We start from the raw sequence: 18,594 nt of genomic DNA on the forward strand, positions 1-18,594 counted from the left end.
GAGTTGCCCTGCAGGATGGTAGGTGGTAATTGGCTGGGTTGGATTTGTCCTTTTTTTATGTGGACTGGACATTCCTGGGCAATTTTCCACATTGCTGGTTAGATGCCAATGTTGTAGCTGTACTGGAACAGTTTGTTTAAGTGTCTGGCAATTTATCAGGAGTACAAATCGTCAGTACTGTTCCCAGAAATTTTTTCAGGGCCCAGAGCCTTTACAGTGCCCAGTGCCTTCAGCCATTTATTGATATCGCATTGAGTGAATCAAATTGGCCAAAGACTGGCGTCTGCTTCTCCAGTAGGCACAAGATTGTTGTAAATGATGAAAATGCACAGTTACTCTGCATCAGTGCAAGGTAATTCAATCATTCAGGTCACAGTCTTGTTTTAAGAACACAGTTCTGTGACACTTTTGATGTGTTGATGCACTTTTTTTTATTCTTGAACATTTGAAGTATTTTGAAGAGAAGTTATTGACCATGCTTAGCCCTAACCGGTCATTGGTAAAAATCAAAATTGTTTATTTGCATGCAAGCAAAATTTAATTTGCAAATGTGAGTCTCGGTTGCTTTATGTGAAAACTGTGGAACCATAGCATTTGATGTGCTGTTAGCTTCAATGTGATTCATGTGTATGAATCAGGGTCAGTGGCTCAGGTGCTTGATGATGGATGCAGCAGAAGGAAAATTGCTCAAAAATGTCCTTGACTTTTGTCAGAATAACCTCTTTCCATCCATTATAACAAGGTGTAGAGCTGGATGAACACAGCAGACCAAGCAGCATCAGAGGAGCAGGAAGGCTGACGTTTCGGGCCTTATACCTTCTTCAGAAAAGGATGCTGCTCTGATGCTGCTTGGCCTGCTGTGTTCATCCAGCTCCACACCTTGTTATCTCAGATTCTCCAGCATCTGCAGTTCCTACTATCTCCCCATCCATTGTTTTGCTTCCTAACCCTTGTTATCTGTCATTCCCCACCCTTCCACTCACCTACCCTTATCCCGAAATTCACCCTCCTCCCTCCCCCAAGAAAAATCTTGGATATAATTGTTTTTTCTAAGATCAATTATTGTTTCTAATTCAGAAACTTGTTTTGTTTGAAGGATTTTGATACTAAAAATGAATTGAAAAACAAAGTATTTCAAAAATAGTCGAAAGTAAATTTGGAGAAAATCTGCAACAGTTACTATTTTTGAACATGACTAAATATGAAATAAGCCAGCAGGCACCAGCAGAAAGGCAAGGTATAGCTAAACAATTACCATGAATTATTTATATAGTTTTTTTGTATAGCTAGTTCAAAAATATTGCATGAATTAATTTTTCATGAGCACAAAGTATTCTCGCTATTTTAACTGTAAAAAAACACATTGCATATGGACCATATGCTGCAATCAGTTAAACTATTGACGGCCAAAGTGAATGGTTAAGGTAGCACAGTGCCATCTATAAAAACTATTTTGAAGTGCAAATATTTGTAAAAATCTGACTAAGATATGCAACAGTGAAAGCAAAGCTTTTAATTTTGCAGCCCATGATGGTTTATTGCGATAATTGTGTGTAGTAACAGATGGATATTTCACTCCTGGATACATTTTAGAACTAATGAATACTTTTCCGAAATAAGTATCCAATAAATATCTTTGGTTTGATGTAACCAGGTGAGGAGGGCTTTAGCTGCCCTTTTCTTTTCGTCCCCTCTCAATCTGTCGCTGCAAATATATTTTCATTTATTTATTTTTATCACATAGCTATCACACTCCTGATACACAGGAGTGGGAAAGATTGTAGATAGCCTTGATTTCTCCATGAGGTAAGGCTTTTCCAAGTTGTTTATTCCACCAGCACTGGTTTGCTGAAAGGATATTTTATATATTCTTGTTATGCGCATTTCCACAAAAGATAGGAGGAGAGTTAGGTCATTTAACCCATTGAATCTTCTCCACTGTTCGATCAAGTCTGATGTGTCTCTTAACCCCATTCTCCTGCCTTCTGCCCCTAAACCTTGATCTCCTTACCAATCAAGTACCTATCTATCTCTGTTTTAAATGTACTCAATGACTTGGACTCCACACCTTCTGTGGAATGAGTTCCACGATTAACCACCCTCTGGCTGAAGAAATTCCGTTTCATCTCAATTCTAAAGGGTCATTGCTTCACTCTGAGGCAGTGCCTTCAGGTCCTAGTCTCTCCTATTGTGGAGACATCTTTTCCACAGCCTTTCAGTCTTCTCTTAAGTTTCAATCAGATTCCCCCTCATCCTGCTAAACTCCATCGGACACAGACCCAGAATTCTCAACCACTCCTCATTTAACAAGCCTTTAGTCCTGGGATCATTCTTGGAAACCATCTCTAGACTCCATCCAATACCAGCACATTCTTCCTTAGATAGGGGACCTAAAACCGCTCACAATTGTTCCAAATGCAGCCTGACCAGAGCCTTATATAGCCTCAGTAGTACATCCCTGTCTTGTATTCTAGCCCTCTCAAAATAAATGCTAACATTGCATTTGTAATTCATGTTATTTTCTCTTTTTGCTCAAAGAAAGGTACAGAAATATGGGGTCAGAGATAGTAGGAACTGCAGATGCTGGCGAATCCGAGACAACAAGGTGCAGGGCTGGATGAACACAGCAGGCCAAGCAGCATCATAGGAGCAGAGAGGCTGACGTTTCGGGCCTAGGCCCATACAGAAATATGGGTTTGTTTGTATATTTCCAAGTCAAGCCCCAGTGTCTTTTTCAAACTGTGTGCTTTGCAGGTGACTTTTCATCCCCAGTATGTAAAGTTATTATGCAAGTATACAATCAACAATAGATGTAAATTTCTTAATACCACAGAGTTTATGTGTTTTTTGATTAAAAATGGTAATGGCAGCCATGTTTCTATATCATGTGGGTTGACTGGACTTGGCAGGTGATTACAGCAAACATTTTAGGATTGCCCTTTCTATTTTTTTTATCTCCATGAACACCTGGGTATTAAAGTCAAACAATGAAAGCAGAATATTGATAATCCATTTTCACTATGACTGTAACAAGCTGCACAGGTTTAATATCACTTCAAATCATGATAATGAAGTAGACATGTGCTTAAGGTTCTACTTAATGATTGTTGATTTACCTACATTGAATTTAGGTGTTAAAGCTGGAGAGCTGCAGGGTAGAGGCATCTTAACTCAGTGGGCATTTTTAAAGGTGGAATTGCCCCAAGTTTTAATGTGTTTTACTTTTGGATAGGTAGTTTATGGATATTTAGTTATAGTCTTGGATAGTGAATTGACATGACAACCCATAAAAGGAAAGCTATTTCTTATCTTCTAGAGCTTTTTGTAACCTTTTCACGTTAGACTGTGTAATGATTGTAATGAGGTCAGCCAGCTGGACCTCACAGAATATGAGTTCCCTGACTGAGGCAGTTAATCTGGTCCAATCAGGGAGCCCTGGCTGACAGAGATTCTGGCACTCTGGGAGCTGGCTCTAAGGGGATGTATTAGAGCCAAGGACTCTTCACATGTAAATAAAGGATGACTTGGTGATGGGATACTGGCCTCTATTTATTTGTTATGTGATAGCAGTCAATTGGCAATTAATGATTAGTTTGTTTTGTCTGATGGCTGAGTAAACTCCAACACACCAACCTCTTGATTGAGTTTACCTTAGCTAGAAAGCAGCAGATTGTGCAAGGGCTCATATAAATGGCTGGTGCAAGTGTCCTTCTGTTTTCTGCAAGGTCCAACATTGACTCGTCTGCTGAGAAAAACACCAAATCCAAATACACCAAACACCAAATCACGACAAACGACAACACCTCCCAGTCGCGAACCACTTCAACTCCCCCTCCCACTCCCTGGACGACATGTCCATCTTGGGCCTCCTCCAGTGTCACAACGATGCCACCCGAAAACTGGAGGAACAGCACCTCATATTCTGCCTTGGAACCCTACAGCCCAATGGTCTCAATGTGGACTTTACGAGCTTCAAAATCTCCCCACCCCTGACCTCATCCCAAGACCAGTCCCCGTCTCGTCCCTGCCTCCTTGACCTGTCTGTCTTCTCTCCCACCTATCCGCTCCTCCCACCTCACTGACCAAGCCCTACCCCTGTTTCCTACCTACACTCACCTTTACTGGCTCCATCCCCGCCTCTTTGACCTGTCTGTCTCCTCTCCACCTATCTTCTCCTTTATCCATCTTCTATCCACCTCCCCCTCTCTCTCTATTTATTTCAGAATCCCCTTCCCCTCCCCCATTTATGAAGAAGGGTCCAGACCCGAAATGTCAGCCTTCCTGCTACTCTGATGCTGCCTGGCCTGCTGTGTTCATCCAGCTCCACACCTTGCTATACCAAACCCAAATAGTTGCAAGACGAAATCTAATATGACGTTGATATATTGACCATTCCCATTCAAATTGGAATCAAAAAGACAGGTATGAAGAACAGTCATCCACTCTAGATAGATAATTGTGTATTTAGATTTTCAAAATTTGTTAGGCCAGCTAAGGAAAATAGTAAACCTAGAACTGAAGGAGATAAAAAGATTTCAAGTGTTCTTTTTATTGGATTAATTATTCTGATTCTGTTTGTTTCCCTGACTCTATAATATTCTTTGAAATGCAAAATGAATGATATTTCTATGGGATCAAATTTAAATGTCCCACCATTCTCTAAGTTAAAAATGACACAGTACAGGTACTGATGAAGTTATTGTCTGTGCTGCTTATGGAGTGACTAATGGGTTTACTTGCTTTTTTTACTGTCTGCAGATGTCACATACCTTTAATCGAAATGAAAATGTTTGCCTGGGTGAAGAGCAATTTCAAAAGTTCTGTAAATTGTTTATTAAGCATTCGGATGAAATTGACAATGGCTGGGAGTGGAGGCAGAAGGTATGTTGGAGCTTAGTATCTATCAGTTACATGAAATGACAATGAAGCTTGCTCATGTCAAGAACCTGTCAATTGGGTCTTTTTGCCTGGGGAGTCTGTTGTGCTGCAGCTACCAAAAGGCTCTGGCTGACCCGGAAACTCCACCACTTTTACTAGTTGCCATAGGCAGATTGGAGGGGTCTGCAGATTGATGATTAACCTGTTTGAGTATGTTATGACACACATTCTATAGCTATCAAGTCATGAACTGGGGCTTGAACCTCGAGTCTCTGCTCTTAAGGTAGCAACACAACCACTGAGCCATGTAGACTTCCTTTAGGAATAGCTGTCGAAGCCCCCCCCCCCAATATCATCTTCACTTTGCAAAATAATGTCTCCTTTATTTTAAGAAAACAGTTCAGAGAATCAATTTCAACTTGGTACTCAGTAGCATTTGAATGTATTCTGCCTACGCTGCACTATTCCTATAATATAGCTTCAGTCTTAGAGAGGATCCTCATGGTGAGCTATTCCCAGCCATCTTATATTTATAGAAGCATTCATCCTGGATGAAGCTTCTGCTGAAGACTTACCTACCTAACATGTAGGGGTCATCATGTGATAACGTCCTTGGCATTTTTCATATTTTGAATTACATCATGAGGAAGTCTTACTCCATCTTTAGTAGTTTGAGGGATGTGATGAGAGTGACAAAGGGGAGGCAAGAGCAGTTGGGTCTTTGATCAGTAGTAGCTGGTGGATTGAAACAGGAGAGCCTTGGGGGTGGGAGGTCAAAGGCATCCTTGTGACACTGGGGCAAAGGACTCCTGTTCTTCCTGACACATATCAAAGCTTTAAAACAGGGAAACTCTTCGAACCAGTCATTGCATAAAGTCCTATGATAAGTATTAATATTAAAGATTCTATCCCATTACCCTCAACAACGGCCTTACTCAAACCCCAGTGAATGCCTATCCTGCTGCACTTTAAAGTTCAATTGGCACAGCTGTAATTGGCTTCTTTTCAGCAAATGTCTGCATTCTCTCAATGTTATTTTATTAGTTAATGTCTCTTCCCGGGACCCTTAAACAAACTGCTAATGCAGCTAATTTATTTCTTAACACAGGTTCTCTAAACATCTTTTCGATAACCTATTCCTGGATATTTTCTCTAACTGATATTTAGCTAGTCAGGATTTTGTTTCTTCTGCCCTGGCTGTTTTGAAGACCGCTAAACTGCCCTGCTGCTGTGACCTCATCTTGTTGAAAGACCTGCTAATCTCTGAAAGAAACCGGACAATCTGCTTTGGTATTCTTAATAGTCCTGTCTTTCTGTCTCCCTGTGTCATGAGGCATCTTATTGCTGAGCAACAGCAGTTATTTTTTCTCTTCTGTCTGTGTTTCGAATCTACTGAATTGTTTGCCTGAAGCTCTACTCCAAGGATTGAAATTATTATTAAAAATGCATGCATCACCACTTTTAGCATAAAAGATGTCAGCAGAGTAGGAAGCTGCAGTCGGAGCTCCTCTGCTTGCCAGTTCCTTTTCCTTTCTTTTTTCCCTTTTTGCTGCAGTTTTTCTTCCCATGTTCTAACTAATAAAATAACATTGAGAGAATGCAGACGTTTGCTGAAAACAAGCCAATTACTGGTGTGCCAACTGAAATTTAAAGTGCAGCCGGGTAGCCATTCAGTTTGAGTAAGGCTGTTGTTGAGGGTAAAGGGATAGAATCTTTAATATTAATATTTATCGTAAGACTTTTTCAATAGTTACATAAGTATGCAAATAAGGATCTGGAATAGGCCACTGTGCCCTTGATCCTACCCCAACATTCAATAAAATCATGGGTGATATGATTTTAACATCAGTGCCACATTTCAGCATATCTCCCAAACCTTTCACCTCTTTTGCTCTTCAAACAATGATCTACCTCTATGTCTTAAAAATATTAAAAGATTCAGCCAGCACCACCAACTTTCTGCAAGTAAAGAAACTCCCCTCATATCTGTCACAAAAAGACAGCCCCTTATTTTAAACAAAGACCCCTTGTTGTATACTAACCCACCAGAAAAAAACATCTTGTTAAGATCACTGAAGTAATTAATTAATCCAATTTTTTTTGTCAATATCAGATCTAGTATAGATTGCTGACTTGTTGATGTCAGAACATGCCGTTCTAAGAAACTATCCCAAGACATTCTATGAATTCCACATCTAGACTATTCTTATCCATCTGATTTTTCTATTCTGTATGTAGATTGACATCTCCCATTACTAATCACCATACCCCTCTAACAAGTTCCCATTAATTATTCTTCGATAATGTGATGTGGTTACTCTTAGGTGACTAGATGGTTAACCACTTCCACCAGTGACTTCTTGCCTTTTACCTATAGCATAGCATCTTTACACCTTGGTTTCCTGAATTTAGGTCATACCTCTTTACTGTGCCAATGTTATCTTTAAACAACAAAGCTACCCCTCCAATTTTTCCTCGTTCCTTTTTAAAATTTTAAACCTTCTTCATTTTTCTAGCTTCCTAGTTACACAGTTGACAAAAGTACAGGCTCCAGCATAGTTTGAGTGTAGACCGTATCAAACAGTACAGCCTCCACTTCCTCCAATTTTGGTGCCAGTGCTCCATGAATGAGATTCCAATCATCCCACACTAGTCTTTAAACTACGCATTCATGTCTCTAATCTGATTTTCCTTATGCCAATTTCCACGTGGCTCAGGCAATAATCCAGAGAGTATTGCATTTCCTCCTATTGACTATGCAGAACCTCTTCCCTTGTCCGATTTATGTTGCTGCAGATAGAAACAGGGGGCATGGCTGAGGTGTTAAATGAATGCTTCGCATCTGTCTTTATCAAGAAGGCAGATGCTACTCAGGCCATGTTGACAGAGGAGGAAGCACTGTCACCAGAGAGTTTCAAAATTGATGAAGAGGAGATATTGGATAAATTGTTGTTACTTGAAGTTGTCATGATTAGGGGACCCAGTTGAGATGCATCTAGGGATATTGAAGAAGTGAGAAATGAAATTGTGAAGGCACAAGCCATAATCATTCAGTCTGTCCTATGCTCGCACCAGAGGAGTGGAGATTTGCAAGCACTGCACCCTTGTTCAAAAAGTGAAGATAAGCCGAGCAACTGCAAAGCAGTCAGTTTAACTTCAAGGGTGGAGAAGCATCTAAAAGCAGTTTTTTGGGATAAAATTATTCGTCACAAGAGAAAAAAAAAGGTTGCTTAGGAAGAATCAGCATGGAAAATTTGTGGAAAATTCTTTTTAACTACCTTGCAGGAGGTTTTTTTTTAAGAGATAACAGATAGTTGTTGAGACCAAGGCTGTTGATGAGGTATGCATGGATTTCCAAAAGGTATTCAACACAGTACAAACATGCAACAAACATGTAAGCAAAGTTAATAGGTTATGGAATAAAAGGGACACCAGCAACATAGATAGAAAATTGACTGAGTGATAGGAAATAAGGCAATGATTTAATGGGGATTTCTCAGGCTGGAGGAAGATTTGTACCTGGGGTTTCCCAGGGGTTGTGTTGGGATTCTTGCTTATCCTGGTTTTTATGTACAGTGATCTAGATCTTGGTCTGCAGGAAACAATTTTAAAGTTTTTGTCTGATACAAAACTTGGAAGCCCGGCAAACTCTGAGGGGGACATTTTATGGAATTTCAGAAGGACAAAGATAGAGTGGACAGAGAGGTGGCAGATGGCGTCAGCAGGTGTACTGAAGTATTGAGTAAGTCATTTTCTTAGGAAGAACATGAAGAGACAATAAAATATAAGGTGTCCAATTTTAAATGGCGTGCAGCAGCAGATTGACATGTGTGTATATAGGTCATTAGTGGCAGACAGGTGGAGCAAGCAGTTAATAAAACATATGATCCACTATAAGAATAAAAGAGCAGCGAGATTCTGCTGAACTTTCGTAACTCACTAATCAGACCTCTGTTGGAGTGTTGTTTACTGTTCTGGGCAGTGTTCTGTAAACATTGAGAGAATGCAGAAGAGGTTTATTAGAGTTGTTTCAGTGGTGAGGAATTTCATTTATGAATTTTGGACTGTTTTCCTTGGAAAGGAGAATGCCATAAGGAGATTTGATACAGGTTTTTCAAATGGGAAGGAGGCTGGACAGAGTAGTTAGGGAGAAACTGTTCCTGCTCATAAAAGGACAGAGAATGAGAGGGCGCAGATTTGAAGTGATTGGCAAAAGAAAGAAATGGGAATTGAAAACAAGCTTATTTCACAAAGTGATTGTTTTGGGCCTGGAATGCACTCCCTGAAAGTATACATTAAATTCAATCAAAACATTCAAGAGGGCATCATGTGATTATCCAAATATGAACAATTTGTAGATTAACAGGAAAAAGCAGGAGATTGGTACAAAGTCATAATACTTGTGCAGACAGCTGGTGCAAACATGTTGGTCAAATAGCTTTCTGCACCATAACAATTATGAGATTTTGGCATTCATATGGACCATGACAACTGGATCCTCCCCCTTCTCAGCCACAAGTTCCTCTCCCACCTTGAGCAGGTGTCTGAACCATGGCACCAGGCAGGCAACACAACCTTCTGGACCCTCTGTTCAAAATCCTCTGTTTGCTGCAGAGGACAAGCCCTTCATTATACCGCCCTCTCCTACTACCAAATTCCTATTTGCTTAGGGTCTAGGCCCGAAACGTCAGCCTCTCTGCTCCTATGATGCTGCTTGGCCTGCTGTGTTCATCCAGCCCTGCACCTTGTTGTCTCGGATTCTCCAGCATCTGCAGTTCCTACTATCTCTGATCCTATTTGCTTACCCTGCTTCAATGGCTGCCTCTATCACAATGTCATGGCCTGCTGCTGAATAACTTGGCTGACCTTGTTTTCGTCCAGGCAGGTTGAGAACACCCCAAATCTGTTGGTCAGTTGCAAAGTCTGAAGCTCCTCCAGTACTTACTGTGTGATTCCTTTACATACTTCACTCAAGGTCACATTGTCCAGTCCCTCACTACTGACAAAAATAGATGAGCCTGTTTTAAGAGTTGTGACTGTCAAGGAGCAAGGTATTTCTTTCTTTCTCTTAGAGAAACACACAAAATAGGACCAAGAGTGGGTCATTGGGCTCATCGAAGCTGTTGCACCACTCAACGTAATCATCCTAATCTTTTGTCTCAATGCCGTGCTTCCGTGCTCTCTCTATACCCCTCGATGCCTTTAATGTCTGGAAATCTCTGTTTCTTTCTTAAAGAGAGTCAGACTTTGACTCCACTGTCTTGTGTGACAGACAGTTGCACAAGGTTACCCCCTGTAGGTGAAGCAGTTTCTCACTCTCATTGCTAAATATCCAGAGACTATATAAAAACTGAAAGAACTGTGGATACTGTAAAGGCATGCCTACAAGAGATGTGCCAGTGAGGGAGGGTCACTGGACCCGAAACGTTAACTTTGACCTTTTCTTCACAGATGCTGCCAGACCTGCTGAGCTTTTCCAGCAACGTCTGTTTTTGATCCGGAGATATGATGTTTTGTTCCCTGATATTTCTGGGAAGTTTTCTGTGTATTCTTCTGTGAAGGCAAAACTAAAATAGTTGTTTAATTGTGCTGCTGTTTCTTTTTCCTCCATTATTAACTTTCCTGTTTTGGACTGTAAGGGACCTAGATTTGTCTTCACAAATCCTTTTCTTATTATGCATTTATAGAAGACCTTCCAATCAGCTTTTATTCTCCTTGCAAGTTTATTCTCATATTCTATTTTTCCCCTGCTTGAACAGTCTTTTCACCTTGCTTTTACTGAATTCTGAACTGCTCCCAATCCTCAGCTTGCTTCTTTTTAAAGCAACTTTCTATGACTTTTCTTTGGATCTAATGATACCTTTGTTCTCTTTTCTTTTCCATGGTTGGGGCACAATTGCTGTTGTATTTTTTCACTAGAAAGCAATGTATAGCTGTTGCAAAGTGTGCATTCATTTGTTAAATATTATCATTTGCCTGTCTCCCATCATGCTTCTAAATTAAGTTACTCAATCATTTACAGCCAATCCACATCTTGTACATTTTCATCCTTTGGTTAGATTTAAACCTTTTGGATTGACCCCGTTCACTTTCTGTCCCAGTGAAGAATTCTGTCATTTTATGGTAGCTCTTTTCTAAAGGACATTGTACAAAAAGATTATTAATTAACTCCTTTTCTTATTGGACAATACCGAATCTAGCATGCCTGTTTCCTTGCTGACTTCCCTATGTCTAAAGGAACAATTTGTACACACTTCAAGAATTCATCCACCACCGTGCTATTGCATGTGTGTTTGCCCAGTCTATATTATAGACTAAAGTCACCCATGATTACTGTAGCATCCTTTACAAGTATCTCTAACTTCCCATCGAATGCCATCCTTTACTTTATCACTACTATTTGGAGGACAGTGGACAGCACTCACTAACGGTTTCTGCCCCTTGTTGCTTCTTAACTCGACCCAGGTTGATTTATTGCGCAGTGTCTGCAGTTCAGCTACCTGATCAATAATCATTATTTGGAATTTCTTTAGCTGCTTACTCTTTCTGCAGACATGTTTGTCTTAGTTTGCCTTGGCATCTAAAAGCTCCCACATTCCACCATTGCACCAGAACACCTGTTCTGCCACCATTACTCACACTGTTTCGTTAATCGACTTTAATTATTTTCTTAATTAGTTTCGAATAATTCCTATGTATCGTAGAATGTACTATGCTTATGAAACCTCAAGGGAGATGGTGACACTGTGGTAACATCACTGGGCAAGTAAACCAGAAGCCATGCCAGCCGTTGGAAATTCAGATCAAATAAATCTGGAATTAAAAGTTAATCACCATAAAGGTGGTGATGTAACTTTGATTGATTGTTGAAAAAACCCACCTGGTTCATTAATGTCATTTAGAGGAGGAAATCTACCATCCCTACCTGGTTTGACCTAGATGTGACTCCAGATCTACAGCAGTGTAGTTAACTCTCTTAACTGTCCCTGCAAAGCTGAGCAGACAACTCAGTTCAAGGGCAAATGGGTTAACTCATTGTGCTGGAGTGTGTCTGGTGCTGATCACCAATAGAGAAGGTTCTACTCACTTCAGTATAAGAACATTATAACAGGAATCAGCCATTGAACCCCTCTGCTGTTCAATGAGATCATGGCTGATCTTCATATACCTGCCTTTGGCCCATACGTATATAATCTTGCATTTTGTTGAAATAAATGTGGAGAGTGGAGGTGCGGATTGGTGTATGATCCATGAAGTATAAGCTAAAGCCTAGCAAATGTGATCCAGTTTATAAAACTGAGAAGGACAAATAGAATTGATTAAGATGACCATAATGCATTGTAGTGAACTGTACTTTATCACCAGATCATGTTATTCATTGCTTACTGTAAGCTCACATTAGATGATACTCGTGAAATTATCAATAGTTATTTTTTTCTTTAGTCAGTAATCAATGTTTCCTCATTTACAGTTTTTTGTACAATTGCACTTAAGAAATCAAAATTTACAAAAAATCTATTTTACTGCCTTTTAATTTCCTTGTACAATACACTATGCAGTATAACGTTGATGGTAAATGGTAGGTTTCTGTGGTTGAAAAGTTGATTTTGTTTTTCAGAGGAAATTATAAGATTAAATTGGATTTAGGAATTATCTGTTGGATGTTTAGTTGGTAAATTAAATGTGTCTTTTCTTGATTTAAGATGTATTAATTGAAATTTTGATTCAATTTTTAATCACAGAATTCCCATTTTACTGTACTATTGGTATTGTTTAATTGAAATTATACAACAATTGAAATATTTAGTGTAACTAGCATTGGACTTTTTCAGAAGATTGAGCCTTGAAATTCCCTTAAGAAATTTGCTGTGCCCTAGGTAAAATGGCCAGTGATTTACTGTGGGGCTGTAATGCAGTAAAGAGCATTCTTTGGCTGCAGAAGAATGTATTGAGTCTCATTCTCCATTCTGTTTATCTTTACAGGAGCTCAATGAGGGATACATGGTTAAAGTGCACTTGAGATCTAAAAAATCCATAAACAGCTTAGTTGTGGGGGATCATTGCTTTCAAGATCTTCAGGGTCACGAAGTAGATGATAAGAAAGAGGTGAGAATGACGGAGAAACTAAATTTGTGATTAGATTAAATAGTTTTAAATTTTGATTATAATTGTGCTGTTTATACCTAAATGCCATTCTTATGTTATCAAATTTAGAAATTTATATATTGTGATCTTGGAACAAAGAAAGTACAAACTGTGGCCTTATAATGAGTTTTGTTTCTCACAAAAGTTAAGGTTTGCACTGTATTAATGATGTTTTATTGCTATGAAGCATTGCTGCACCAGCATGTGGGGGGAGGGTTTGGGGTTTGGAGCAGCAGTGGGGGTTGCTGTAACCTTGTGCCATGTAGTTAAAATAATTAAGTTATTTCCTCCCTGAGGCCCAGAAAAGATACCAGCATGCAAAATTGAATGTTCCATAAATATGATTAAATTCTTGATACGTTAAGAACTATGTTGAAAATAAATTTTGCTATTTGACTGGAAATTTTAAATGAGTGATCCAGATTTTGCAGTTAATATTAAAGTGATAATCCTTGCCCTTGACCTCAAAGAGACCTGCCTACAAAGATTTAACAATCTGTTTGGCATGGATTTCCTCTTACCAAGCAATAGTTTGAATCTGGTGCCAAGTCAAAGGAATCAGCAGATGTGGCAGCAGGCATGTTATCAAATAGGTAAGCAGGCAACTACATTGAAGAACTCTCACAGACAGAGAGCCAGGAAGTAAAATGCATTGATGATGCTTTGCTTTTAATTACATTTCACAGCTTGTGAAATAAATGATTTTGACATACATGTGAAATTAAGTTAGAAGGTAAAATGACGTCAACGTTCAGATAGGTTTGCAATGTTGTAGACTGGTGTGTACTGGAAATCATACATATTAATACATAGGGATACAAAGTGTGGAGCTGGAGGAATATTGCAGGCCAGGCAGCATCAGAGGAGCGGGAAAGCTGATGTTTCGGGGCTGGACCCTACTTCAGAAATACATAGGGCCCTGTTCTTTGCAGATAGAAGGAACGTGTACTTGCCAAAATAGGCAAGCGTTGTTTGCTGGTTCATTTCCCAGGGCACTGGGCTGACAAATCAGAGGCAGCCTGCCTGGTCTAAAATTTAACAAAGCCTGGCAGCTAACTGTCATTCAGCATTAATATGTACAGTATTGATGGCAACCTTGTCTTCTGAGATTTGAAAAGTGGCATTAGCTGTTTACTCATTATCAGTTGTGTATGTGTGAGTGCATGTGTGAACATGTTCTAGAGGACTGTTATGTATGTACACATTGGCTGTGCATCAGACCTCAGTCGTCTGCCATAATTCAGATGCCATCTATTTGTGTTATTCAAAAGAAAAGTAATATAAACAAAAGTAGCAGTATTAAAGAAAAAGCCTAGAAAGAAGATACCAGAACCACATTGTTTCCAGGATCTCGGATTATTGTCTTGTCTTAAGCAAGCAGAGCAATTAACCTTGCAGTGAACTCATCCAATGTTTGCTTATTTATTGGACTTTATCTCCTTTGTAATGTGTAAAAGACAGAAGTAATCTTCTGACCACACATTAGTGCCTTCACTAAGACACTCATTTCCACTTCTCTAACATCATGTAATCTCACCCAACTCAGTTCATCTGCTCCTGAAACTCTCATCCATACACATAAGCTTGAGCTGATCCAAAACTAGGCAGACCGTACCTAGCTCATAACTTGTCTTGTTCAGTCATCAGCATCAATCGCTGACCAACAATGGTTCCTGATTTGGCAACACCTCACTTTATAAAACTGTTATTTTTGGCTGCTTTCATGGCCTTGCTGTTCCCTATCTCTGCCCTGTCCTCAAATCGTGCAACTCATTGAGATTCATGCACTGCTTTAATCCAAGCCAGTTGCACATTCTTAATGTTAGTCCTTTCAGCTGCCTAGGCCCTAAACTCAGAATTCCTCCCTGAACCCTTCTGACTTTCTCTATTCCTTAGATGCTCATTTAAAACCTGCCTCTTTCGTCATCAATCGTAATATGTCCTTCCCAGGTTGGAATCAAATTCAGTTTGAGAATTGTCTTGCAATGCACCTTGGGACATTTTACTACTTTAAAAGTGCTATGTAAATGCATGTTAATGTTATTACAGAATACTTGAACTGCAAGATAACACAATATGCCTTACATTGCGCAAGTTTCTGTCTTCAGATAGTGCATATCACAGTTCAGTCATCAGTGTCATTGAAGAATAATTTTAAATTTCACATTTTCACAACTGTATATCTGATACACATTACTCACTTCTTTTAAAACAAAAGCTGAGGTGTAGTATGAAGCTTTCAGAGTAATTAAAAACTGACTTTGTTCAGCTTTACTTCACAGGGTTCAGATGTCATGACCTTAAGGGACACCACTTTACCCAAGCAACAGGATAATATAATCTTCATTTCATCTAACTTACTGTCAGCAATGTCAGAGGAGATCTGCCAGTTTTATCCAGTAGTTGTTGAATTTGCATGCATGCATTATTTCACTTTGTACCTCCTTTCTTACACTTGACTTTTAGAAAAAAAGTCTTGCAGCAAATTGGCTCATATACAAATCTCTTCCAACATCTTTTAAAATGTTTAATAAAGGCAATCAGTTGGACTCTACAGAGAGACTCCTCCAGCAACAAAAAATAACTTCTTTATTGATGCAGGAGTCGGAATGTCTGCCTGTGTATGTTAAAGCTTAACCTTAGCAACCACACATTTTTAAACAAAAAAAATACAAGCAGTTCACTGTAGGTTTTGACTTGTTGTTTAAAGAGAGATTAAACTGGAACATAGAGTTTAGGAGCACAAGTAGTCTATTTGGCCTTTCGAGCCTAATCCATCATTCAATAACTCCACTTTCCTGTCATTAATCCATGAACCTTGACTAGCATGTCTATTGATAATGTATCAAACTCTGCCTTGAATAAATTTAAAGACCCAGCTTTCACTATCTCGTGGGAAAGAGAACTCCACATGCTAATAACCCTCTGAGAGAAAAGATTGTTCCTGATCTATATCATTAAAGGGAGACCTCTTATTCTTAAATGGTATACCTCAATTTTAGTCTCTAGAAACATCCTCCGATACCCACCCCATCAAGTCCCCTCAGGATCGTTTATGTTTCAATAAGATCACCTCTCATTCTTCTGAACTCCAATGGGTAAAGCCTAACCTGTTTAATCTCACCCGATATGATAAACCTTTCATCCCAGGAATGAATCTAATGAATCATCTCCGAACTGCTTTTGTTGTTTTTATTCTTTCATGGGATGTGCGAATGTATTAGGAATGTCTTCATCCCTAAAGGCTTTGAAGAGCTGGTGTTCAAGAAGGCTGTTCACCACCAACTGCGACCCATGTGATATATGTGTTGCTGAATTTCTGGGTTGGTGCATTCAATGCTGAATTCCAGGATTTTGATCCAAAGACAGTGAAGGAATAGCAATTAAAGTTCCAAGTGGAGGGAACTTACAGATAGTGGTACTCTCATGCATTTGCTGTCCTGTCCTTTGAGATGGTAATAGTCCTGAATTTGGAAGGTGTTCACAGAATCTTGGTGAGTTACTGCAAGACATCTTGTAAATGCTGCCATTGTGCTTTAATTGAGGAAGTACCTGATAAATGTTGTGAATGTGGTGCCAGTCAAATGGGCTGCTTTGTTCTGCATAACGTTGAACATCTTGAGTGTTGTTGGAGTTGCACTCATCTAGCATAGTATTCAACCAGACTCCTGACTTGTATCTTGCAGGTGATGGACAGGCTTTGTGGAGGCAGGAAGTGAGTTACTCGCTGCAGGATTTCTGACCTCTGACCTGTTGTTATAGCCACTGTATTTATATGGCCAGCACAGTTTAATTTCTGGATAATGGTTACCTCCAGAATGTTGATAGTGGGGTATTCAGTGATGGTAATACCATTGACTGTCAATGAGAGATGATTAGGTTCTTTATTTTTGGAGGTAGCACTTGTGTGACACAAGTGTCACTTGCCATTTATCAGCCCGGGCATGATTGTTGTCCAGGACTTGGACACAAACTGCTTCAGTATTTGAGAGTCTGGATAGGGCTGACACCCAGAAGATGTTTCCTTTTCTGATGAAAACTAAAACTAGGTGACATAGTTTAAGAATAAGAGGTCTCCCTTTTAAGACAGACATGAAGACAAATATTTTCTCTCAAAGAGTCTTTGAGATATGGACTTCTCTTTCCCAGAAAATATTGGAGATTGTATCTTCAAATTTATTCAAGGCTGAGTTAGATAGATTTTTGATAGAAAAGGAAGACAAGAGTTTTGTTGGGCAAACAAGAACGTAGAGCTTCAGCCCAATTATTCACAATATATGTGATCATGATTTAGATGAGGGAACTGAATGTAATATGTCCAAGATTGCACATTACACAAAGCTGGCTGGAAGGTTCTTGCGCATGTAGAGATGAGTCAGTGGGTAAATGCATGGCATTTGAAGTACAATGTGGATAAATGCAAGGTTATCCACTTCAGTAGCAAAAACTGGAAGGCAGATTGTTATCTGAATGGTGATAGCTTGGAGAAGGAGGCAATGCAATGACAACTGTGTGCCCTTGTATACTGAATGTTAGCATGCAGGTGACGAAGAAAGCAAATGGTTTGTTGAAATTTATAGCAAGTGGATTCAAAGTGACAAAGAAGAAGACAGAGTGGTAGAAGTTATCTGTTTGGACTTCAGCAAGGCATTCGACAAGGTTCTGTATGGTAGACTGGCTACTAAGGTTAGATTAATTGGAATCTGGGGGTGAACTAACCAATTGGATACAAAATTGGCTTGAAGGTAGGAGACAGAGGGTGGTGGTAGAGGGGATAGTAGGAACTGCAATTGCTGGAAAATCTGAGATAACAAGGTGTAGAGCTGGATGAACACAGCAGGCCAAGCAGCATCAGAGAAGCAGGAAGGCTGACGTTTCGGGCCTAGACCCTTCATCAGAAATGGGGGAGGGGAAGGGCGTTCTGAAATAAATAGGGAGAAAGGGGGAGGCGGATAGAAGATAGATAGAGGAGAAGATAGGTGGAGAAGAAACAGACAGGTCAAAGAGGCGGGGATGGAGCCAGTAAAGGTGAGTGTAGGTGGGGAGATAGGGAGGGGATAGGTCAGTCCAGGGAGGACGGACAGGTCAAGGGGGCGGGATGAGGTTAGTAGGTAGGAATGGGGGTGCGGCTTGAGGTGGGAGGAAGGACAGGTTAGGGAGGCAAGGATGAGCTGGGCTGGTTTTGGGATGCGGTAGGGGGAGGGGAGATTTTGAAGCTTGTGAAGGGTAGAGGGTTGTTTTTCAGACTGGAGGCCTTTGATCAGTGGTGTGCCACAAGAATCGGTGCTGGGTCCACTGCTTTTTATCATTTATAGAAATGACTTCGATGTGAATATAGGAGGTATAGGTAGTAAGTTTGCAGATGACAATAAAATAGGTGGTGTAGTGGGCAGTGAAGAAGGTTATCTTAGAGTACAACGGGACCTTATTCAGATGGGCCAATGGGCTGAGGAGTGGCAGATGAAGTTAGATTTAGATGAATGTGACGTGTTCCATTTTAGTAAGGCAAAGCAGGGTCGGACTTATACATTTAACGGTAGGTCCCTGGGTAGTGTTATTGAAAAAAAGACT

At 39.9% G+C, this 18,594-nt stretch overlaps 1 protein-coding gene across 1 annotated transcript in view; it reads left to right on the forward strand.

Moving 5' to 3' along the window:
* The first annotated feature begins 325 nt into the window (after positions 1–325).
* Positions 326–18,594, forward strand: part of atg10 (ATG10 autophagy related 10 homolog (S. cerevisiae)) — a 526,624-nt gene continuing 508,355 nt past the window's right edge. Inside the window, exons 1-3 of the mRNA XM_048594947.1 lie at positions 326–352; positions 4,759–4,881; positions 12,862–12,984. Of these exons, the coding sequence (XP_048450904.1) occupies positions 4,759–4,881; positions 12,862–12,984 (246 nt within the window). The 5' untranslated portion in view covers positions 326–352. The remainder of the gene's footprint in view (positions 353–4,758; positions 4,882–12,861; positions 12,985–18,594) is intronic.

Source organism: Rhincodon typus, chromosome 3 (assembly GCF_021869965.1).
Source record: "Rhincodon typus isolate 14 chromosome 3, sRhiTyp1.1, whole genome shotgun sequence".
NCBI classification, from domain to species: Eukaryota; Metazoa; Chordata; class Chondrichthyes; order Orectolobiformes; family Rhincodontidae; genus Rhincodon; species Rhincodon typus.